Source organism: Polypterus senegalus, chromosome 18 (genome assembly GCF_016835505.1).
Source record: "Polypterus senegalus isolate Bchr_013 chromosome 18, ASM1683550v1, whole genome shotgun sequence".
Classification (NCBI taxonomy): domain Eukaryota; kingdom Metazoa; phylum Chordata; class Cladistia; order Polypteriformes; family Polypteridae; genus Polypterus; species Polypterus senegalus.
Genome location: NC_053171.1, coordinates 28,728,704 through 28,754,954, shown reverse-complemented (window position 1 = coordinate 28,754,954; position 26,251 = coordinate 28,728,704). Strand labels below are relative to the sequence as shown.

The window sequence follows — 26,251 nt, the reverse complement described above, 5'->3', positions numbered from 1 at the left end:
TATGGTCTCAAGTCATAACAACACAGAACTTCAGTGGTGACGAACTCCGAAATGCTCAAAAGAGAGTTACACTAAGCTACTCCAAGAGGCTGGATAAATATGCATAAGAAAATTAAATATTTCAATAAAAGTGAAACAGTACAAACAGAAAACTCTCAAGTTTTGTTGCCTACTGGGTATACTAACACATACACACATCTACTTGAAGAACAATAACAACTTAGATCACAAATGTATCCATTCTTTTTCCAGTCTTGCTGTGAAATAGCTTGGCCACTCTAGCACATTTTGACTGCTGTAGATCTTAACATGAGGTGTTTCACTCAACCTCACATATATATTTGAATATAATAGGTGCAAGGTCTAACAGGTGGACTGGATGCATGCAATTAGAACTCTATGAAATATCATGAATCAAGGGTCATTTCACTTTCCGACTCCTTTGTACAGAATGTCCTTCTTGTTTACATATATTGTTTAGCTGAAAGGCTGATGCAATCCCACATCAAAGAAACAGTACTAATGCAAGCAAGAATACAGTACATACAACATAAAACCAAAACACTTCTGTACATTATGACAAATCTAGTCTACAAGTCTCAAGTCTACAAACCATGATGTTCCTTTATTCTTATTCTGGGTGTGCAGTGAAATTAAAATTAACCAGTAGTGTCTTTACCCTATTCAACTGTGCATTACCTCAAGCCAAACAATAGTTTACTTTTAGCAAAAGTACTGAAGGCAGTGAGAAGAAAAAAAAACTATTGTGCAAACTTGCATAAATAGTGCAATATTTTATAAGGCATTTAATATATTAAACTAACTATCACCTTTGGATAGGCCATCATTACATACGGTCACTTTACTACATGAGAAAAGTTTAAAAATGTTTGCCTTTCTTCCACCTCCCAAAAAGTGCACATAAGACTGGCGATTAAGAATTGCCTCGATGTGAGTAAATATAACAGCAGGTGTGTTTCTGAGTATACCACGCAATAACCTGGTATCACAGTCATGGATGGTTCTGCCTTTTGCCCAATGCTACTGGAATAAGCAGCAACTACCAGGAAGAAATGTCACAAAAATATTTCACATACACCAAGGTGACTTGCATAGGAAACATTATACAAATATGAGTGTTTAGAAAGTGCAAAATTAATGTATGGTTATTGTATTACATTTTCATTGATATCCTTGTTTAAACAGTTTATGAACAAAAACAAATCAATTAAAATAGAAAAGTGAAAGGACCCTTTTAAAAGTGAGATACACACACACACTATATTATATATTATATAGATACATACATACATACATACATACATACTGAGCAAACCATTAGGACCACTAAAACTAATACTAGATAGAGCACCTACTTCTCTCAAAACAGTCTCAGTTCTTTGTGGTGTGTATTCCACAAGACGTTGTGAACATTTCTTTGAGACTTTGTTCATATTTACATGATTGTTCATGCAGTTTCTGTAGATTTGCGTACTGCATATTCATGTTGCAAATCTCCTATTCCACCACATCCCAAAGGTGCTCACATCCAGATCCAGTAACTGGGGAGGCCACTGAACATCACTAACATCATTGGCATGTTCTTGAAACCAGTTTTGAGATGACTTTTGCTTTGTGACATAGTGTATTATCATACTAGAAGTAGCCATTGGAAAGAAGATGGGTAAATTGTGGTCATGAAGGCATGCAACAAGACTGAAACAGGCCGTAGCATTCAAGTGATGATTGGTGTTAACTGGCCTGAAATGTGCCAAGAAAACATTCTCCTTACCATTACACCACAACCACATGCCTGCACTGTTGATACCATTCAAGTTGGTTGTATGGATTTATGATATTGACAGCAAATTCTGATTCAGAAATCAAATTTCAGCAGACCAGATTATGCTTTTCTAGTCTTCAGCTGTCCAGGTATGGTGATCCTCTGCCCACTTGAGCTTCAGCTTTCTGTTCTTGGCTGACAGACATGAAGCCCGAGTTGGTCTTCTGCTGTTGTACTCCATCCGCCTCAAGGTTTGTGTGAATTGTAACATGCTTTTCTGCTCACCAAAGTTATAAAGAGGTCTTACAGTAGCCTTTCAGTCAGCTAGAACCAGTCTGGCCATTTTCCTGTGACCTTTCTCATCAACAAGTCATATCTATTTGTAGAACTCATGCTCACTGCATGTTTTTTGTTTTTCACACCATTCTCAGTAGACTTTAAAAGACTGCTGGGCATGAAAATCCAAGAGAACAAATACTATATCCAGCCCATCTGGCACCAACAATCATGCCATGGTCAAAATCATTCAGCTAACATCAACACCACCATGCGGGCACTTCATTAGAATATTACCTGTAGCTCCTGACCTATATCTACAAGATTTTATGCACAGCGCTACTGCAACATGATTAGCTGATCAAGTAATTGCAAGTATAAGAAAATGTATAGCTGTTCCTAATAACTGGCTAACTGGGTATATTATACACACACAAGTGAGTGAAACACGCAGGCATATGGTCCTAAAATAAAATACTACAAAAAGAAATATAAAAACAACTATAAACTCTATGCTCGTTGTTTACAAATGTAAGACATTACACTTAATTGTGAATTCTGAATATGAATGTACCTTGTCCTGGAGGATTAGCAATAGATGGACCTGAGGTGGCCAAGATTTAATTAAAATAATCTTTCTGCCCATGAGTAAAGTGCCCACCAGGTTGGCGTCACTTAAACTTTTTTGAAAATTCCAGAACATGTAATGTCATAAAATTTTGATTAAGACCAAAATCAAGGTTTTAATCTTATTAGTTTTCAATTAATCATGTGACAGACATCAGCATATATTATATATATATATATATATTTCTTTCTGTACCAGTCCAGCTTGTGCTTTGTGGACTGGCAATCCAAATTTAAACTATTAAGGGAATAATGCATTAAACCTCTGTAAATAAACCTTACCAAGGAAAACTTCAAATCAAAGAATGATTAACTTTTTTAACATAATGATTTTTTTTTCTTGTGTGTGTTGTCTGACAAGAAAATAAAAAATATAAACCACTCAATATCAGTTAGCACAGCTGAAGACAAATGCCTGAAGATGCAAAAAAGTTGTTAAATTGCTTTTCAGTTTTGTAGAGCTGTGTTTATGTATAGATTAAACATTACAAGACATGATTAATTAGCAAATTTGAAAAACAGGCCTTGGGTGTTGCTATCCCTATTTCAAATACCGTGCCTGCTTTTTAAATAAAGAAACAACTGAAAAAAATACCTTTGAACAGTCTTGACTCAAACTTAGTGTATGAGGCATGGGCTCCAGCTGAACAACCTGCAAGGACTTGTTATGGACTATAATGTTTTTGTTCCAACTAGTACTGAGCCCATAGCTGCATACCTGGGAAGGCAGGTGCAGCATAGTTTACAGTCAATACATACAACAAAAAAAGATGTAAGTTACATGTAGTTACAGCTGTAGGAGTAAACTTTCCTAAACAATTTAACTTTGGTGTCTAGCAGACAATCTCATTGTTACCTGTACATTATTAGGACAAATTAAAGAAATGTTTCCTGTATGATCCTATAAATAGGTCATCCTTACATTTTGCACTTTATAAAAAAACTGAAAGGCACTATTTTCTCTGGTCTCTCAAGTTTTATCCTCGAAAGTTCAGTGCATTGACAAATGCAAATAAGAATTTTATTGTACTCCGTAAACCTATAAATATCGAGCATCTCTTAAAAAACTAACTGCATAGAAGTTAATAATACTTAAGCAAGAAAAGGACACTGCAACACAAAAAAAAAAAACTAAAAAATAGTTTGATATATTTTAAAACTAAGGATGAATGTGGCATACTGCAGAGCTTCAGAGCTTATGTAACTAAAAATATGCCAACTAGACATCGTCAAGTACCATTAAGGATCAAATGTCCACAGCAACACTATGTTATGAGATTCATGTCATGGAGTTACACTCCGCAGACTTATGTAATAAGCTTAACCAATAACTACTATTCAGCACTGGAAGTGTAAGTGATAGTTGCAGGGTAAAGATTTTGCAAAAGTTCTAACTGAAATTCTTTAATGTCACAAGAAACTGTCATAAGAGAGTTCTTAAATTGTGTGAAAATTTGAAAAAGTAATCATGCTCCATGAAATGTTGTTATTTAACATATGTAGACATATCAAGATTTGATCTTCATTTAAAAGAGTATATTTAGATAAAGGTAAAGTAATTTGGGGGGATTAGACTTTGCAATAATTTATTCAATCATAATGGCCAGATCTGCCATTTCAGCATTTGGAAAAAAGCAAGTCCACCCTTGACTCTAATAGCTGGTATTGCCTCCTTTGGAAGAAACAACCTTAAGCAAGTTTTCCTATAACTGTCTAGCAGTATGTGACACTGACTGGGGTAAAAGTATTCTCCATTCCTTTATGCTGATCTTTTTTTTTCCCCAGCTGTTTGCTGGCTGAGGGGTGTCTTGCATTCACAACCCATTTCAGATTCCCCAACCTGCCAACCAACCTCCCAACACCACGGCATCTGGATGAGATTAAGATCCAGGGTTTTAATTTGGCCACTCCAGAACCCTATATTTCTCTCTTTTCAGCCTTTCCTTTTTGCAGTTACAGGGATGTTTAGTGCCATTTGTCGTGTTCAAAAATTTACTTCTGGTTGAGTTTCAATCTTCTGACAGGAGTCCTTACATTATCCTCTTGCACATTCTGGTAAAATGAAGAATTCATAGTAGAATCTTTGATGGTGAGCTGTCCGGACCCTGATGCAGTAAAGCAGCCCCAACACTTCCACTGCCATGTTTTAAAGTTGGCAGCAGATTCTTCTGTTCAAATGCTGTCTCTGCAAACATTTCTTCTGGTACTGTGGCCAAACAACACTATCTTTGCCTCATCTCTCCATAGCACATTGTTCCAGAAGTCCTGGTCTTTCCCTAGGTGTACATAGGCACACTTGAGTCATTTCCTGATGTTCCCTCTCGACAGCAAAGGTTTTCTCCCAGCACACCTCCCATGTAGATCTAATTTGTGCAGCCTCTTTATAATGGTAGACTCAGTAGAGCGACATCAACAGTAGCAAGACCTAACTGTAGGAACTGAGATATAATTTCAGGATTCTCTAGAATTTATTTATTTTTTTTATCATCCTGGATTCTGCTCTAGAGCAGAACATGCTAGAGTGAACTGGCCTGGACAAACTAGACGTTTTTTGAAATCTTCTCTACTTGTAGGTGACAGAGGAATGATTAATTTCCAATTACTTGGAGATATATTTGTTTAAATCCCTTCCCAGACCCAAAGGAATCTAAAGTGCATCTGGAAAGTATTCACAGCACATCACTTTTTGCACATTTTGGTATGTTACAGCCTTATTCCAAAATGGATTAAATTCATTTTTTTTCCTCAAAATTCTATGCACAACACCCCATAATGACAACGTGAAAAATGTTTGAGATTTTTGCAAATTTATTAAAAATAAAAAAATTGAAAAAGCACATGTACATAAGTATTCACAGCCTTTGCCATGACGCTCAAAATTGAGCTCAGGTGCATCTTGTTTCCCCTGATCATCCTTGAGATGTTTCTGCAACTTAATTGGAGTCCACCTGTGGTAAATTCAGTTGATTGGACATGATTTGAAAAGGCACACACCTGTCTATATAAGGTCCCACAGTTGACAGTTCATGTCAGAGCACAAACCAAGCATTAAGTCAAAGGAATTGTCTGTAGACCTCTGAGACAGGATTGTTTCGAGGCACAAATCTGGGGGAGGTTACAGAAAAATTTCTGCTGCTTTGAAGGTCCCAATGAGCACAGTGGCCTCCATCATCCGTAAGTGGAAGAAGTTCAAAACCACCAGGACTCTTCCTAGAGTTGGCCGGCCATCTAAACTGAGCGATTGGGGGAGAAGGGCCTTAGTCAGGGAGGTGACCAAGAACCCGATTGTCACTCTGTCAGAGCTCCAGAGGTCCTCTGTGGAGAGAGGAGAACCTTCCAGAAGGACAACCATCTCTGCAGCAATCCATCAATCAGGCCTATATGGTACAGTGGCCAGACGGAAGCCACTCCTTAGTAAAAGGCACATGGCAGCCCGCTTGGAGTTTGCCAAAAGGCACCTGAAGGACTCTCAGACCATGAGAAACAAAATTCTCTGGTCTGATGAGACAAAGATAGAACTCTTTCGTGTGAATGCTAGGCGTCACGTTTGGAGGAAGCCAGGCACCGCTCATCACCAGGCCAATACCATCCCTACAGTGAAGCATGGTGGTGGCAGCATCATGCTGTGGGGATGTTTTTCAGCGGCAGGAATTGGGAGACTAGTCAGGATAAAGGGGAAGATGACTGCAGCAATGTACAGAGACATCCTGGATGAAAACCTGCTCCAGAGTGCTCTTGACCTCAGACTGGGGCGATGGCTTATCTTTCAGGAGGACAACGACCCTAAGCACGCAGGCAAGATATCAAAGGAGTGGCTTCAGGACAACTCTGTGAATGTCCTTGAGTGGCCCAGCCAGAGCCCAGACTTGAATCCGATTGAACATCTTTGGAGAGATCTTAAAATGACTGTGCACCAAAACCTTCCCATCCAACCTGATGGAGCTTGAGAGTTGCTGCAAAGAGGAATGGGCGAAACTGGCCAAGGATAGGTGTGCCAAGCTTGTGGCATCATATTCAAAAAGACTTGAGGCTGTTGAGCTTGAATGCAATACAGCACAGGTTTACTATGTGTGCTCTACATTTGAGCAGGCTCTTCTTGGTCCTCAAATCTATCCATTTTCAGGTTCTTGGGCTACCAGTTCATATATCAGCACCTCAGGACATCAATCTGTGACAAGGCGTACATATACATGGACTCAAAATAACTCTTACTTGGCAAATATAGAGTCGGCAATTAACCTATTATGCAAAATTAAAGGATGTTCTTTAGAACACCATTTAAGTAAACTGAACCAGATTATGTATGGATCTTTTCCGCACAAACTTATTGAGCTAGCCCTGCATCGATACCATGTTCCAAGCAAAATTAAGGACCTTACACTGGACTATCACAACAATTTCAGTTTAAGAGTCACTGCTGGGTCTGGTACATCCAACTGCCATTGGCTTGAAAAAGGCATAATAACAGGCTACATTATCTCAGTCATCCTTTTCGTCTTTGCCATGAACATGGTTGTCAATTCAGCAGAGTCCAAATGAAGAGGCCCCCATGACCAAGTCTGGAGTCCGTCAGCCCCCAATAAGAGCCTTTTAAGGATGACCTAACAGTTATGACAACATCAGCTCTAGGTGCCAGGTGGATCCTTCAAGGCTTAGAGAAGCTTATTACCTGGGCCAACAAACTCAAGGTTTCTAGTTCTGAAGAGGTAGAAAGTAGTGGACAAATTCTGGTTCTTAATTACCAAAGTTACCATCCTATCCATCTCTGAAAAGTAAGTTAGGAGCTTATGGAAAATCTTTGACTGCAGCCTCAAAGACACTGCTTCTGTCAAGAAAACTAGTGAAGAGCTTGGGGCCTGGCTAACCTAGGTGGACAAGATGGACCTGCCAGGGAAGTTTAAGGCCCAGATTTACCAACACTCAATACTACCCCGAATCCTGCGGCCTTTGCTGGTATACGCAGTACTGATAAGCAAAGCTGAGTCTCCATTAAGAAAGATCAGCAGCAACTTGTGAAGGTGGCTAGGATTACCACATAGCCTGAGCAGTACTACTTTGTATGGCACCAGCAACATTTTACAGCTCCAGGAAGCTCTGCAGTATATAGAATCCAGAGACCCAAAAGTGGTAACTGCAGGCATCAAGATCAAACAGGCAGGAAGTGGAGTGCAAGTAAATCACCATAAAAATCACCATAAAGATGGTGGAGGCACGAATGAGACAAAAGGCTCGAGTGAGGGCCATTGCAGAAGGGAAGAGCGGGAATCAGCTACATCCCATCGAACAGGGGTGACAGATCCAGGGCAAGGAGCAGCAACACCTCATTCAGGAGGAAATGCAAGCAGGCATGGAGGAAATTTAAGCTAGCAGGATGGTGGGGATGGGACAGCAAGGAGCATGGACGAGATGGGATGCATTGCTACAAAAGATCACATGGGCCAATTTATCTGGAAAGCAGACTACCATCAGATAAGGTTCCTGGTACAAGCTGTCTATGATACCCTGCTTAGTCCAGCAAACCTCCATGTCTGGGGTAAGTGTAAATCACCTTCCCATCCTTAGTGCTATGGAAGAGGATCCTTGGACCACCTATTTAGCAGTTACCCAAAGGCCCATGCAGACAGGTTCTAAAGGCAATTGCTGACAGTATAGCCATGGCCATGAAAAAAACCCAAGGGCCACAATTAGTCAAAGAAAATCATCTTTCTGAGCATTCAAGAGAAACTCTACTCACAAACTGGATTGAAAGCTGGTCTCCTCAATACTGCCAATGACTGGCATATGGAAGATATCGATATCATCATCATGACTGCAGCCAGACATGCTTGTGATTTCAGAATCCACCAAACAAATGATTATGGTAGAATTGACAGTGTCGTGGGAAAAGCATATGAACAAGGACTACAACAGATAGTATGCCAAGTATCAGGAGCTTGTAGATGCGTGCTGAAGGAGAGGCTGGTGTGAATGGTATAAACCTGTAGAGGTTAGCTGTACAATTCTGGGTATAACCTGGAAGGCAAAGAGAAGAGCCATTAAACTTGCAACTGAAGTTGCAGAGAAAGCCACTAGGTGGGTTTGGTTCAAGAAGATGGATCCATGAGTGAATGCTGCAGGTACAAAAGCTGGGGTCTGATCAGCCTTGGTGAGGATACAGAGGGTGTCTGATGTTGAAAGACCAAAAACACCTGGATGACCCCAGGTTACATCACTGATGTGTCCCAGAGTATCCAAGAGATGTATATTTTCTTACAATATCATAAAATAGATTCTGACTGAAAATGGTTAGCATTCTCTTAACTAGAGTCCTCTTTTGCACTTGAATGATGATTAACTAAAATAAAATAAAATAAAATTTTAGCTTTGAAATATTTTCAAAGAGAGACCTATGTTTATTTTTCACCAAAGGTATTCTGAAGACTGCGGTGGGTTGGCGCCCTGCCCAGGATTGGTTCTTGCCTTGTGCCCTGTGTTGGCTGGGATTGGCTCCAGCAGACCCCCGTGACCCTGTGTTCGGATTCAGCGGGTTAGAAAATGGATGGATGGATGGATGGTATTCTGAAGAAGTGAAATTTATGTTTCAAGAAGTAAGTCCAGAAGCTTCTTAGTAAAGCTCAAGTAGAGTCAATTCAAAATGTCTCTAATTAAATTTAAAACGGATACATTATGCTTTTCTCTTGGTTAGCTTAATGTACTGTAGGATGTTCAATTACAAATGGGAAAAAAAGTTACAAATTTTTACTGCTATCCACTAAAACATATCTATTTCTACATGTAAAATGTTTTATAGGTTTTATGTTTCTATAATCAACAAAATATTTATTTACCGTAGATCCCGGAATACAGGCCGACCTGGTATATTAGCCGAACCCCTTCTCTACCTACTAAATTACATGTATTTGCCGATGACCGGTATTTAAGCCGACCCCCTTCTCCAAGCAAAATTTTCTAAATTTCCTTAAAAGTGTCTCTTAGGGTATATTTATGATGTTTATCGGCGAGAATTTGAGACTGCCGGCATTTTTGATATATAATATAATGTGCATAATTTACCAAAACACCAATAATTTTTCTAATGTACTAACCAAAAAGTTATAAAAAGTGCCTAGCCTACTTGATTAAGCTAGGAGCATGGCGGCACGCATGGTCGCAGCGGCTCAGGGCTCTCCTTTTCAGTGCACTTTTTTGTTGTTTTTGTACTTTTTTTTTGTCCTTGTTTGTGCACGATCGGTTTGGCGAACATCCGCTACACCATTCAAAACCTTATAGACATCGGTGTCCAGAGCCAGACATCTGTTTCGAGTGTTTTTCATCACACGCACAACATCCCAGACAACATAGCGAGACCAGCGAGCTCTCCGTGGATTGTTGTCGGGTCTAGGAGACAACACAGACAGAGGAGGGAAAGAAAGCAGAAGCGGGGCCGCAGATCTGGCGTTATGCTAAAGCTAAAAACCAACCATACAAGCCCTATACAGAACTTTTTTCTGCACTGAAGGAGCTGCTTTTAATCTCATTGTAGATGCGTCTAGTGACAATAAAAGACATTCTATTCTAGAAACAATTTCATACTGTACTCACCCTTTATTTTGACATCTTTGGGCTGCAGGAAGGGAGGAGATATTTCCACACAATGTCCATCTTCGTTTCGATTGCGATCGCTTACTTTTACCTTCTCTTCCTTCCTTAGCAATTATGTGTCGTGCTTGCATGGTCTTAATGAATTATATATATAGATAAATCACTGCAATGACGGAAATTACATCCACAAACAAATGTATCTGGGCTCCGACTGATGCTACTAATGCTCTCGGTTGTTTGTTTACAATCCCGCAAGCGGATACACGTGACCGCATCCATTTCATAACGCAAGATGTTGATCGTAAATCAAAACAAAAAATTTCATTTTAAACTTCCCGATAATTTATTATAAATTTTATTAATAAAATCAACAACTAAAACACTTTTTTGAATAAATTCTTTATTTAATTTAAAGTACCGGCATGCAAAGTTACTTCTTCATCTGAAAGATGGCTCGGCTCTGTGGTTTCGTCATTATTTACTTCCGTATTCATCGGCAAAACCGGCATTGCACTGGAAATCTTGAATCTGAAACGATACTCGTTGTATAAACTGACCCCCAAACTCCAAGCCAAAAATCTAGGACGAAATTCTCGGCTTATATAACGGGATCTACGGTAATCATACACATTCACATATACACAAAAACACACAAGTTGTGATCCTAAGTGTATTTTATAGTACTGATTTTAGAAAGATTAGCTATTGTACAAGCGGTAAATCTGTTGCATTTGTTTTTTTTTTATATTTATTGTTTCTTCTTTCAGAACTAAGTCAACAAACATGCCAAATAATCGTCAAAAATCGAGTACCATGTTATCACTGAATTTCCAATACGAGAGAACAATATGCTTTTGGAGATTTATTCTAATCTATTCAATGATTCCCTGGGCCAGTCCCTTCATTGCTAGAGTCAGAAGATTAGCTTCAGTATTCTGTCATGACAGGTCATCTTCAAGATGAGGCAAGATCTGACTGGTTTCCCTAGAAGGGACTGGTATTTCTGGCAATCTCCATACCAGCTCCCTTAACTGGACAATCCTTTGCTGCCCCCTAGTGAATAAGTGGGACAAACTGGCCTCCAACCACTCCTCCCTAAAATGAGTGGTTTTCCCTGCTAGAGGCAATGTGCTCCCATCTCTCAGCCAAAAGGACCTGCAAGCTTTCACCAACACACTCTGGTTGTTTCAAATTATGATTACATTTCCGTAGTTTATTTTTATTTTTGTATTGATAGATTTAAACAAAGGTTATTTTGGGTTGCATTTTGTTTTCTTTGTTTAAGCAATGCCATTTGGAAGTGTCAAGTGACTGCTATAATCTCACAGCTGACATCGTGGAAGTGAAATGCCACTTTCACAACCCATTGTCTCTCTGTAGCATAGTTAGTTTCTAATTCAAGTAGGACCTGGTGCTAGGTTTGTACAGTATTTACTGTTTTTGACTTCATTTTGCCTCTGACATAAAAATTAACGTCTTGACGCCATTTTTGATTTTGATTACCGATTTCAAGGTCTGTCTCCTGGCTTTGACCCTTGCTTTGTGTAATCACATCACTATTTTGAATTAACTAACTGTCTCCTGGTTCGTCAGTTCTCACAACAATCTTCAGACACAGATTTGTGTTCCAACACATTGCTTTTCCAAATAAGGCTATATCTTTCTCTTCACTTGTATGGGTACCACTGTCCATTGTGTTTCTGAGGATCTGTGTACATATGTAGAGTTGATCATCCCACTGTGGTCACTATATTTCCACATTTGCATGAGCTGGACCACCACCTTTAACCACGGTGGTTCTCTCTCTCTTACTTTCTTTCCAGGAGGTCTCCTGTGGGACTTTAACTGCGCTGTGCTATTCAAGTGGTGGCCTGCCAATTTCTTTCCTATCAGGCACTTCCTTAAAATATTAATACAGAATAATTCATGGTTCAAAAGAAATAAAAAAAAGCTTTGGTCAGTGCTTTGTACACATATATTGCCCTATAATACATTTTCCCTTATATGGCATTATGGTCCCATTTGTTTTGGCCTTCAATGCCTGGGATGTATTATAACTAAATGATTTCTCATTATGCAAAACAATTACTAGTAATGCAAACAACAAATCAGATGTGAGGTTTTACTTTCATTATCTTGCCTGTCTAGACAAAGACTAGTATTCTATAGAGTGATGTTTAAAATTGTATCTCGACTGATACTTCTCTGATTTTAAGAAAGGCTTTTAAAACGAAGCTCATGAACAGAACTTTGCCACAATGTCTTCCTCCCAGGGCTAGACTTAATTTACACACACATATACATATATACAAACATATACATATATACACATATATACAGTACAAATATATATACATACACACACAGTATATATGAAAAGATTATGTTGACTAGTAATTCACTTTGTGTAGAAGATTTTTTTCCATGATATATATTTTAATTCACTTGTGCAGATAAAATAACGAGCCAGATGCACGTGTGCCATACTTAGCATGGTAAATGAGCACCAATGAGTCAACATCACAGTATTTGTATGTATGTATGTATATATATATTATATATAAACGACCACCAAATGCTGAAAATACAAACATACACCACACTGGTTGTTATGATTAATAAAAGTAGCTCACCTAATTGGCTAAGGTCTAATCTGGTCCAATGCATTCCAGTTGGGCAGGATCTGGATAAAGCTCGAATAAAGACAAATCCCTGTGTGTCTAGTCCCCACACAGCATCTTGGCAAGCAGAAAACTGGACCATCTCCACATCATGAGGAAGCTGGACAGTAGATGGCCTGAACTGTGGATTCTTATCACTAATGCAGAAAAGATCTTTGAAGGTTTGCCCCAACCATAGGAAACTTCCTATAAGTGTGAAAAAGTAATCTTTAGAAATATCTTTTACTATTTTCATTATATTTCATAATTTTATATCTACTTTAAGGCAGGTTAAAAGAACAGAAAAACAAGAAAGAAATAGCCTATCAGTATACCTACTGAACATTTAATAATTTGCCATTTCAACTGCTGAAATTACTCAAGAGTTTGAAACATACAGGGACACTGACACATGTCAGCTCTAATGGATCCTATAGCTGCTTCAGTAGCTGGTGATGCTGGTTCTGTACTCAGAAAAGCTTGGTACATCTTATTCTGTGGATTTTACACTGGTTTGAGACCTCATGATTTGAGCAGCCACTGTATTAAGACACATTTGCTAGGATATTGCCTGAGCAATTTAAAGATTTTCTGAGCCTTGTGGCACTGAGATTTATTTTTGTCGAATGGATACACAATGGTGGTGAAAGAATGCATCTGGTGTACAGTGATGCTCCGATACATTGAGAAATTCTAGTGTTGCTCTCCTTTTTTCATATTTTAGATATTCCACAAAAACACATGCCACAACTTCACACTATAGCCCTGTAGGATTAAAACCAGCAGAACTGATAAAACATATGACACCATAGGAAGTCACTTATGATAGGGCAGCAGTAGCTCAGTCGGTAGAGCGGGTGGTCCAGCAATCGGAGGGTCGCAGGTTCGATCCTGGCTCCCAGCATGAGAATGCAGCTGTTGTGTCCTTGGGCAAGACACTTAACCTACCTTGCCTGCTGGTGGTGGTCGGAAGGATTGGTGGCGCCAGTGTTCGGCAGCCTCACTTCTGTCAGTGTGCCCCAGGGCAGCTGTGGCTACATAGTAGCTTATCATCACCAGCGTATGAATGTGTGTGTGAATAGGTGAATGACTGTTGTGTTGTAAAGCGCCTAGGGGGGTTCTTGAACTCTAGTTAGGCGCTATATCAAATACAGGCCATTTACCATTTATGATATGCTAGCAAAATACCCACGCTTCGCAGCGACGAAGTACTGCATTAAAATTTTTATTAAGAAGAAAATTAAACCTTTTTAAACTGAGGGAAAATATGCCAATAATAATTTGTTAAGGATCTCTTTGTATACCATGTTGTCAGTTCGGCCTTCCGGTTGTAACATGACCAAGCTGTGCGCTGAGCTTACTCTTGAGCATGTAACTTACAGTTGGCCATGTGAACAGTAATCTTGTCTCAAATCTCACAGCTTGGATTGCTTCTGTCATAATCGGTTTGAGTTTCATGGTTTGTTTCAATTACGACAGTATTTGCAGGATTTGTTGTGTTGAAGTGACATTTGGGATCTGTCAAGCGTTGTAAGCACACAACCGGTTTCATCGATAAAATCACATCCAGCTTTTGAGAGTTTAAACATTCATAAACATCAAAGTGTCCACTACTCAAATCGTCACATGTGAATCTAAGATGTTTAAGAGGCATTGGCGGTTGTCCAAAGGTGTAAAATATTTGGCCATTTCGGTACACTTGAAAGTGACAACTGAACAATTCAGCGGCAGCCATCAACTCACATGCAGAACCATAGGTGAAGGGCTTTAGCATTTCACTCTTATAGTGCTCCTGTGTAGTATAATTATCTCCTGTACCGTCATCAGTCCACACCTTGAACCTGTCCCAGTCATTCAATACATAAGACACAATGTTCCTCCGGATATCAAGAGTGAGCCTGATATGGCTGTGCAATATGTAACAAAGAGAATGGAAAAGGTAGGTGCCACCTCCGGGCATGGAAACCAATTGGTAAGTGACAGTTCTTTGATCGATAGTGATCACCTCGATAGACATGTTAATGGGGGTTGGAATGATAAAGGAAATGGGTACCTTAGCAATGTAAAGTAAGTGTAAAATACTTACACAATAACTATAATTGTAATAAACAAACAATAAAACAGCGGAGAAGCCGTGGATTAAACAAAAAGGCTGTAGTTATCAGTAGGGAGACGTGAATCCCGTGGCGAAGCAAGGAAGGGAATGTAGAGACCGGAGCGACAGACGGTCTTATATAGGCAGGCAGCCAACAACGTGGGAGGCGTTGGGATGGGGGACCCAACGCCACCTCACACGGTGACCGAGGTGCAGGCTATGGACGTATATATGTACGTAAGTAGGATTCAGTTAGCGTTGGGAACCCGTGTACCAAATTTCTTGAAGATGGGCCCATAATTAACAAAGACTGTTGAAAATTTCAATATGGCGGCCGACAGTGGCATCATACCACCAAAATAAGTACGTACATTGGTTTCGGTTAGCTCAGGGAAGCCACCTACCAAATTTCGTGAAGATGAGGCCGTAAATAAGAAAGTTCAACATGGCGGACGTTGTTGACCGTTACGTGTAGAATTTCGAAATGAAACCTGCTTAACTGTTGTAAGTAAGCTGTAAGGAATGAGCCTGACAAATTTCATCCTTCTACCTACACAGGAAGTTGGAGAATTAGTGACGTTGGAAAGTTCAATATGGCGGCCGACAGTGGTGTCATACCAACGAAATAAGTACATACATCGGTTTCCGTTAAAAGTTCAATATGACGGCCGACAGTGGCATCATACCACCGAAATAAGTACCAAATTTCAGCCTTCTACCTACACGGGAAGTTGGAGAATTAGTGACGTTGGAAAGTTCAATATGGCGGCTGACAGTGGCGTCCTACCACCAAAATAAGTATTTACATTGGTTTCGGTTAGTGCACGGAAGTCGCCTACCACATTTCGTGAAGATGGGGCCATGAATAAGAAAGTTCAATATGGCGGACGTTGTTGACCTTTATGACCGTTACATGTAGAATTTCGAAATGAAACCTGCTTAACTTTTGTAAGTAAGCTGTAAGGAATAAGCCAGCCAAATTTCAGCCTACTACCTACATAGGAAGTTGGAGAATTAGTGATGAGTCAGTGAGTGAGTGAGGGCTTTTGCCTTTTATTAATATAGATTTATGCTCCAGTGTCTGTTGCTCACTGTCATGCTGTGTTCAAAGTGTCTTAGATGTTTTTAATCTTTCTCAGTCTCCCCCTGAGTTGCACACAAACAAAATGCACAGATAACTCCGTTTAAAGACTTCCTATTTTAAATAGCATTTTCAGCACAAATAATGCCATAAGGGATCAAAGTAGTAAACTGCATAGAAAGTGTAGGTGAACCAAATTAAGTGGATACTCAAAATATCTAGTTTGGTTTACAGTAACAACTTTAATATTCAATAATGCAACAAAGATAACTGAGAATATGAACATCTACTTAAATGTCTAATGTGAGACAGGACTTTTTGGAAGTACCAATACTGAAATATAAAAAAGAGTGAAATTCCCCAGGGCAGGAACCTTTTCAACCATACAAAAGAAAATAAAAATTCACATAAATGATGAGTCTTGCACACTGATGATGAGGATGAAGATACTACTCTGACTGGGAGTTCAGCAAACTGTACTTGTACATATTGGATCATTCTTAAATTACCTTCATGTGTTGGAGCTGCTGATGCAAAAACAAAGGCCCACTTGGTTGCAGATGCAGTTCCCCGTGGCACAACAATGTTCCAATAAGTGCCTAAAAATTAAAATAACTTTAGCTGTGCAAAACTGATACACAAGAGGTTAATTTGTCAATATATAAAAAGTCAGAAAATAATGAAATACAAAGACCAGAAAGTAAAAAACAATAAATAGATTAAATAAACATATTGAGTATGGGACTAAAAGTCAAAGGTCAAAACATAGAAAAAAAATTCTAATTCGAGTAGGTTCATTTCAACTACATAGATTGCCTGGGTCTGCATGCAGATACACTATATGGTCAAATGCATTTGAACACCCCTCCAAATTACTGAGCTTCAGCTGCACCCATTGCTATCAGCCACATAAATTTAAGTACACAGTCATACAATCTCAACTGACGTGCTGAACAACTCTGTGACATTAAATGTGGTGCTATCATAGGAGGCCACATTTGCCACAAGCCAGTATGTGAAATTTCTGTTATTTTAGGTCTTCCCCAGTCAACTGTAAATACTATTATTTTGAAGTGGAAATGTTGAGAAACAACACCTCAGCCATGAAATGGCAACCATGCAAATTCACAGAATGGGGCCGCCAAGTGCAGAAGCTCATAGTACATCAAAATTGCCTATCCTCTGTTGCATTACTTAAGAGTTATAAATGCTCCTGGAAGCAACATCAGCGAAAGAGCTTCGTGAAATGGGATTCTGTGGCCGCAGCTGCACACAACTATGTGCATTACCAAGCATTGGCTGAAGTGGTGTAAAGCTTGCCACAAATGGACTCAAACAAGTGGAAATATGTTCTCTGGAGTGACGAATCATGCTGTATTACCTAGCAGTCTCAGGAACAAATCTGAGTTTGTAATATATTAGGAGAATGCTACATTATGGACTGCATAGTGCCTATTGTAAAGTATAGTGGAGGAGGGATAATGGTCTAGGTCTGTTTTTCAGGGTTTATGTTAGGCCACTTGGTTCTAGTTATGGGTACTGTTGACTCTACAACATACAAAGATACTGTGGGGGAAATAATTATTTGATCCCCTGCTGAATTTGTAAGTTTGCTTAATAATAAAGAAGTGAACATTCTCTAATTTTTAAGGTACTTTCATTTTAATGTAGACAGACAGAATATCAACCAAAAATCCAGAAGAAACGCATTACATAAAAGTTATAAATTGATCTGCATGTCATTGAGTGAAATAAGTATTTGATCCACTATAAAACAAGCCAGAATTCTGGCTCCCACAAATTGTCTGTGTGCCACACAATCAATCAATTAATAAATGACAGATACTCCTGATCTCATCCAGTTGTGTATATAAAGCACAACTGTCCACAGAATCAATTTCTTCCATTCCAACCTCTCCACCACCATGGGCATGACCAAAGAACTGATAAAGGACGTCAGGTACAAGATTGCAGACCTGTACAAGACTAGAATGGGCTACAAGGCTATCAGCAAGAAGCTTGGTGAGAAGGTGAAAACTGTTGCTGTGATTATTCGGTAATGGAAGATACATAAAATGACTATGAATTCCCCTTGGTCTGGAGCTCCATGCAAGATCTTGTATGGTAATGTGGAAAGATAAAAAAAAAAAAAAAAAAAAAACATAACACAACAATTACCAATAAGACTGCCTTTAGCCACATGGAACTCGTTTTTTCCTGATGTGATCCAGACTCCACTACTGTTCACACTGATTAGACTGGGTTGGCACTGAGGCTGCTGTGACCAGAAAGCTACCCGTAGCTTATCTGCCACTTTTTCCACAGGTACCTGGGCAGCAGTTGCAACCGTCTGTGTAGCGTGCATGATGGTTTGAAAGAGGCCATGCTGGTCAAAAACCACATAATCTGTAATGCTCACCTATTGGTAAAGAATCAAAAGAGTAATTCTGAACATCTTTGTAGTTGAAATCACATTTCAGCTTTATAAAGTTGACAGGACACTACTGTAAAATTGATAGCGCCCTGTCCCACCCCTTTAAAAGAGATTAAATGCTGAAGACACTACATTTGAAATTAAACATCCAGTAACCTTAATTTACAATAGTAAAGCTAACGAAAAATTTATAGGGTTATAGGATCACTATTATCACACGCAGAGTGTATGGTGAAAGTCTTATTTGTATGTGCTAATCACTGGCACTCTCCGGTCTTATGAGCAGCACAATTATGAAGAAAAGCATTTTAATTGGTTGTCAGGGGACTAGATATGACAACAATGGAGTAGAAAACAGGAGGGCAAATAACACAGAAAGCAAGACAGACTCTTTTTATAATGATAAACAGCTGCAAGTCCCCTTTTCAAGACGAGTCTGCATCTTCTAGAATATTATCAACAGTGGGTTCAGCAGGAGTACCATAAATAAAAAGAAATTATTAAGCCGTGTAAGATTACTGAATCAATAACAGAACATCAAATGTGTTTATTTAGGGGATAATTTAACTCAAAGTAAATAATAAAGCACATAAGTATAGTATAATACATTGTGTTGCCTATGTGAACTGCTCACTAATCATGACTTTTACAGCTTAAACCATACATACTTATTTATGCCTTATCTCCCAACAGTAAAAGAAGTGTTTTATCACCAGAAATGTCACCAAGATCTAGACATTAACTGAGAAATTGTGTTTTTACAGGATGGCATTAATTACATATGGAGTAGGGCAAAGCACCATTTGCACTGTGGTTGGTACAAAAACCAACTTTTACATGTGCTGAAAAAGATGTATATTATTTTTGACTGAAATAAAAGTATTAAATAGTAAAAAAAAACATTAACCCATATATGCGGTTGGGTCAGGCTTTGGCTCCTGTGTCCTAAAGTGGCCTAATTGACTTTAGAAGAAGGATGGATGGATGGACAAAAATGCACAATATGCAAACAGATCTACACCTCACTCTGTCTGCAATAAAAAAATAACAAATCCTCAAAATTACCTCAATATCTGATGAAATCCCGAAAATATCTAACAATTCTCTTTTAACTTTACTTTTACAGTATAAGGCTACAGGGAACCTAAGCATGTTTCTCTAGAACTAGAATTAAGATAGCAACTAAACATGGACAGGATGCCATTTCTTCTCAAGGGATACACACACAGCCTAATTGGAGTTTCCAATAAAAGAAAGCACATTTTTTGTGTGTAGACACCCGTTTAGATGTAGAAAAATACAGGCAGACACTGCAAGAAGTCAATTTCCTGGACTGTTAGGCAGAAGAGCTAACCCAGGTGCCAAAAACATTCTCATTGTTAACAATAACAGTGAATTTTTTATGCATAGGGCAAACACCTTTGGGGAATGCCTTGTCTCCAATTGCAACTGAGGGAAACACTGGTGCACTACAATATATTTAAACACCATTTACGATTTGCAATGCAAAAAGAGAAAAAACAAACATCATACATTTGTAAAAACATGTATATGCCTGCCAGATACCAAAAGATGCAAAGATATGGGACAATGACTTAAATAACCGATATTAATAAGGGGAGTGTATTCAGTCACCTACAGAATGAAGTACTTTTGCAACCAACCTGCCACCAGTGATCATCTTCACCTTGTGGTTTCTTTGGAGAAATTCCAGTTCTGAACCAAAGATTTCCAATGGTGTCCAGTGCCCAGGCTGTCTGATGGTCTCCTAGAGAAATGCAGACTGGCTCCAGACTCTGTCTTTCACTAGCAAGTAAATACAATACATCAGAGTCTAGATTCTGCAGACCACAAATTGAGGCAGTCATGAAAACAAACAATTTGAAAAATTAATTATAAATGTAATGTAACTTTTCAAGCAAATTAAAAATTCATATCATTAACATTCTCAAGAACATGCTGAGAACTGATTTAAAGGAGAGTGGTTCAATAACTGCTGCATTCATTTGCTCAAATGCTAATTATTTCAACTCTTCTATCAATCAAAGCACTACTGTACATCATCTAGTCAATCATAAAAATAACTACTTTGGTATGATATTTGGTGTATTAAGCATTAAAAAAGAAAATTACTCAAGCAGCTCATAAAAAGAATTTTGGAAGCAATATCTTTGGCTGAACTATGGTATACTTTGTAAAACACTTGCCCTTCAGGGAAAAGTAAAGTTGAACGTGCCAGTTCAAGGCGTACGTTTCAAATCCAATGACTAAGGTAACTTCTACTATTTAAAACACTTCTGGCAGACAGTTGCACTGATAAGACAAGCCATATCTAATCTGAACAGCAATCAGGTTCCATGGAGACCTTCCTACTGCAGATATCTACAAAATGCATTCTTGTCACAACTATGAGATGCACTTCGTTATTTTTTTGATTTACTGAACAAAGTAAAAAATTTAATTAAAATTGCAACACTATAGACACAGAGGTAATGGAACTATTAAACATTAATAGCTGATAAACCTGTTTCCTATGATGAAGAAAAACTTTGAGGAGCTGCTTCTGGAGTATTTAATAGACTAATAATTTAATGAATGGTGGTTTGGGCATCAGATGATTGATTGCAGAGAAGATTATGAAGTGGGGAAAATATTTGTGTCTTGGACACCAAATTAAGTTTTTTTTGGCATTTGTTAATTGTGAAGTAACCAATCAGAAACCTACAGGGTAACTGAGAAGTCGGGCAATGAAGGAGTTGGTTCCTGGAAACATAAGAGATAACTCACAATGATTTATAAAGTGCTAGGAGAAATTATAAGACAGTGTGTCCTGATGGAGTTAATGTCTCCATTTCTTCTTATGAAAAACCCAAACTATTTCATTAAAGAAGATGCTATTTAGAGATAGGGACAAAGCTAATGCACAGGATTACCTTATGATATCATATTTCCATTGTTCCCCTTCTATGCAGAAACTGGTTAGCCCTTCTCTGTAAAACACAGTTCTCTGTTCTGTGAGTGCCCACACAACATTATCCCGACAGGCAATTTGAGAGAATGGACAAGGGCACTCCACTTTTACAGATCTGGCACATGGCCTATCAGTACTCAAACCTAAGGCAGAATGCAAGAAGCTTGGTTAAAATGAAGAGATAATTCAAAAGAAGCAGCAAAAGTGCATGCTCCAAGACTTTATTCAGTAATTTAATTTTCTGAACACACTTTCTCCTGGTAATGATCAAGGTTCAAGAAAGAAGCCAACTGAGTCACCATCAGAAACACTAAGGCTTCAACCCAAACAAGAGAGACCAATTATCTTTACAGTATGTTCTTGAGTTGTATTTGAAAATTGTTGTTCTCAGAGGAAACCCACATTAATATGTGAAGTAAAACTAAACTCCACATTGAACTGCACTTGCGTCAGGGATTCAAGCTCTCCGAGATAGCTGCATTAGGTGTTGTGCCACTTTACCACTCTATAATCCATAATGTATTTTAGGGATGCACTGCTGATCAATCAGCCGGTGGTCTAAATCAGCAGATTTTCACTAAAAAAAAAAGACTTGATCATTCACCAATCACAAAAAAACAACATTTTCAGCTCCTCCTTTTCGAAGCTGTACGCTAATTTAGTTGTGGTGTTCCTTTACACATGGTATTATGTAGTTGAGCCAACATGCAACTTTTTTTTTTTTCTTTTTTTAAACCAGAAAACTTCCATAAGTGTAAACAAACAGCAGTGAGTGGAAGCTTGTTTTATCAGAAAGTGAGAGGCAATTGGAATATTAGCCTTCACGTTAAAGAAAGAGAGTAATAAACTGAGAAAAAGGAATTGGATAAGTCATCCGGTGCTACTAGACAAATGGCAATAAAAGCTACTTTAAATGAATTCCGACCTTTTAATTTTGTCCTTTAAATTAAAATGGGCACTGTTTGAGATTGGACAATGGGCACGTTTTCAGCACAGCAGTTTAAATTTTGAATTGGATTAAGGAAAGATAATGACAAACTTAAAATTGCTGCTTAGTAAATAATAGGCTCTTTTTTTTAAAGATTTGTACAGTGTTTATTATTTGTTGCTGTGTGTCATACAGCATATGTTTTGTTAAGAAAAAAGTACTACATAAGTAAAATGGTAATCCATATTTATACTTCAAGAATTATGCAAGTCTACCTGATACAAAAAGAAAAAACACACCAGTATAAATGTAGTACATGTATTTACATTTAATCAGTGCTTAATTGCCAATATCAATTGATTGTGTGAGAATATACATAAGAATTTTAATCACAAGTAGTAAATTACAATTTGAATTTTAAACAATGACAGATTGAAATTATGAGAATCATTTTCTTTTATGCCATATGTATCATGGGTAAATATTTTTGTATCTATTGTATTAAAGTATGTATTGTAAGGAAATTTGATCTATTTTAGTATTTTATGGTCACTGAACAGTAAGCCTACAACATTTTATTTTGTTAACAAAAAAAAGAAACGTTAAAACTTTAATATAGGACATAACACTTCTATGAGTTAGGTTATGCAGGAGCTTAGTGCAAAAAAAGTTTATTTAAAATGGACAAAGGGAGGAAAAAAATGATGTAGGAATTGGCCAATCAAAGAACATGAAATCTGTGATCAGTATCAGCCTTACAAAACCTGATTGGAGAATCCCTATCTGTTGTACAATTCCATTAAAATATTTATTATCTTAACTATTCTGACCAAAAAAAAGGAAAAAGGTGATAGAATTTGAGTACAATTTATAACTAAAATCTACTAAACCTGCATAACATTTACATTTTATAAGATATATTAAAATTCTAATCTCTCTATTCACCTTTTCCAAATGTAATGAATTAAATGAAAATGTAACTCAAAATTCTGCCAAGTCAAAATTCGTTCATGACATGTAAATTAAATAATTCTGAACTGTATAACCAATACTATTATTTGTGGTTTTGTTTGTTTTTTTATACTGTATATGATAATTGAAAATAAAGATGATTATGCTTTCCCGAGTGGGAATATTTGGAAAGAGTCAAGCTATTCTTTAGGAACATGCTTTGGAAAACACTGCAAGGTATAGGGTGGAAACTCAGACATGCTCAGTGCCTCTATCTCTTGATAAGTAAAATTAGATTTTTGAATAAACATGAAATAATCATTTCTATTAGTCACTTTTGCCAAGACAAGTTAATATCAGTTACCCTGAACCAGAAACTAACCAAAATATGCACTGGTTACAGAAAATGATAATACAGAAAATAAAGCTATTAAAAAGAAACTAGTGTATCTTCTAAATGGACAACATTCTGCATAGATAATCAACATAATGGCCATTGATTAGGTCAGCAAGGAAACCAAACAAAAGTAAACTCTGTTACCTTAGTGTTATCTTTGCCCTTTTCATATAAAATTAATTCAAAACTTAAACAAAACAAATAACTTTGTGATGATGATTTTTCTTTGTTGCATTTATTTGCAACAGTACATGAATTCATACATTAATTTGTGAAGGTGCTTATTCTGAAAAACAATATAAAATATTGTTTTACTTACTTCTGTACTGTTCGGAGGTATATTAGTGAGTTTGTTTAACTGCTAACAGCTGAAATAAACTTACAATTAGTGATGTGTTTCCTTGTGTAAAATGCTATTGGAATAGGCACTAAACCCTGCATGACACTTCAATCATAATATGCGGGCTCAAAAAGAGGACTAATAGGGTGATATAGATTAACATGGATGTATTAAAATCTTTAGTTACTGTATACCTATAAATGGTTCAGTCTGTAAAACTGTGAAATTCATGTTTTTCATAGTGTAAGTATGAAAAACCTGGGGTTGTCCTAACGCTGCTAAAACTGGGTCCGGAGGCCAAAAAGGCTGAGAATGACTGCTTCAGAAGGACCCACAATTGCTATTTCTAACAAGAACTTTAAACAGCTTACCATTTCAATGACAATTTTTAATAAACACATTGTGTGCTAAAGAGTACTTGATTTGCATTAAATGGTATCCCACTGCAAACACCTGTCACAATATGATACCATTACTAAATTCAGCGACTATCATACCTGACTGGAGGTAAAGATCACCGTTAGTACGGATAATCCAGGCAGCATCATTGCTCAGTGCAACAAAAGAGGTCTGTGGAAGTGCTTCATACCAATGCCGCTTGCCCTTGATTGATACTTTTGCACATGCAAAAGCCTTGTTTGTTCTCTGTTCTATCTTCCAAAGCAGTGCACCTACACACAAGTAATAGTATAACGTTAATAATGTTTTATAGGTCTTTGATATGGTGTACTACAGACATAATTGAGACAAAAAAGCAACCCAACCATAAGGTGGAACAGCATATGCATTCCTGTAAACTACTTAAAAAAAAAAAAAGAATGTCTACACTTCTAGTTAAAGTTTAAATGAAGACAGAAAAACTGACATTTAAATAACCTCACCAGGCCTTTACCTCCGACAAATGCATTTAAAATGTTTAATTTGGCTTAAAGAACATTTAAAGTTAGGGCATTAAAGAAAAGATGCCCCTTCCCTCTGGTCATTTTTAGCTATAAAGGGATTATGGTTTACCTGAGGGAGACACTGCCACCTGCTGGACATTGTCCTCAAACTTCTGCCAACGAAGACCAGAACTTGGCATGGCACTGCAGAACAAACACCCTTTAAAATCCAGACACCACACATACTTTTCAGAGACCACCAAACTCAGAATTCCATGTCCAGGACCAGAGTATCTCATCCAGCTCTCTGCAAACTAAATAAGGCAATTCAGAAAATGTGACAAAAAGGAAGACAATATTCAGAATATATTAGGGTAAATATTTGTGAACTTCACTGCTGAATATAAAACATGAAAGAGAACCTTAAGTGATTTAAAACCAGAAAGCCCTTATACAACAGTAAAAAACATTTAGTAACCAATATATCAGACCCTGCCTTACTTTCTTTTCTCAACAGTCAAAGATACACTACACAGTTGGAAAGAGGGCTGGTAATTTTGTTTTTAAGTGATCATGTTCACAACCACTAACGCAAATGTAGGGTCATTTTATAAACAAATAAGATAATTTTACAAAAATAGGTAAAACAACATTTTATCTTATCAGAACAGTGAAATCAACTAGTCAGTCTAATCAACAGTAGAACAAAATACAAATTAAGTTGTGTATAGATTCATTTTCCTTTCTCATTAAAAAGTCAAGCATAAGAAATCTATTAATACAATAAAAAGGAAATGTTTTATATAGGTTAGTGGTACTTAAAAGTGTTTCGGAGCAATGACCAATTGGCTAAAGTCAAGGATGCATTGGATTATCTACCACCAACACTCTTTAGTGTAATTTCAAGTTATAATTTCCACATTTAAATAACTAAAAGTATTTGTGTATTATGTATGTAAAACATACATTTTTAATGTATTCGTGTTTCACAGCCCCACTTTTAGCTAGTTATGCTTAGAAACCCCACAACCCATAAATATAGTATAACATCAGGAAGTGTGACCAGTCTGGTGCAGTAGAATTGTCACACATGACTACATGGAGTTAAAGGACTACAAAGGCTACAGGTGTACTCTCCAGGCTGACATGAAAGTGACTTTAAAGAAGAGACCTGCAAAGTGACAGATAAGGTTTTTACCGAAGAGGGACTAAGCCTTTATGCACACTACTACTTTTTCATTTAAAA

The 26,251-nt window shown here is 37.7% G+C and overlaps 1 protein-coding gene across 3 annotated transcripts in view; it reads right to left on the bottom strand.

Moving 5' to 3' along the window:
* The window catches only part of tecpr2 (tectonin beta-propeller repeat containing 2), an 85,154-nt gene that overhangs the window by 19,828 nt on the left and 39,075 nt on the right, over positions 1 to 26,251 (bottom strand). For 2 of the 3 annotated variants that reach the window (XM_039741362.1, XM_039741361.1), the window contains exons 10-16: positions 25,136 to 25,319; positions 24,622 to 24,795; positions 21,471 to 21,651; positions 20,202 to 20,343; positions 18,282 to 18,522; positions 16,613 to 16,702; positions 12,901 to 13,134 (exon numbers count right to left, since the gene is read on the bottom strand). In XM_039741362.1, the coding sequence (XP_039597296.1) occupies positions 12,901 to 13,134; positions 16,613 to 16,702; positions 18,282 to 18,522; positions 20,202 to 20,343; positions 21,471 to 21,651; positions 24,622 to 24,795; positions 25,136 to 25,319 (1,246 nt within the window). Of the gene's footprint in view, positions 1 to 8,440; positions 8,699 to 12,900; positions 13,135 to 16,612; positions 16,703 to 18,281; positions 18,523 to 20,201; positions 20,344 to 21,470; positions 21,652 to 24,621; positions 24,796 to 25,135; positions 25,320 to 26,251 lie in introns of those variants that run through there. The other variant, XM_039741363.1, reaches the window with a different exon arrangement.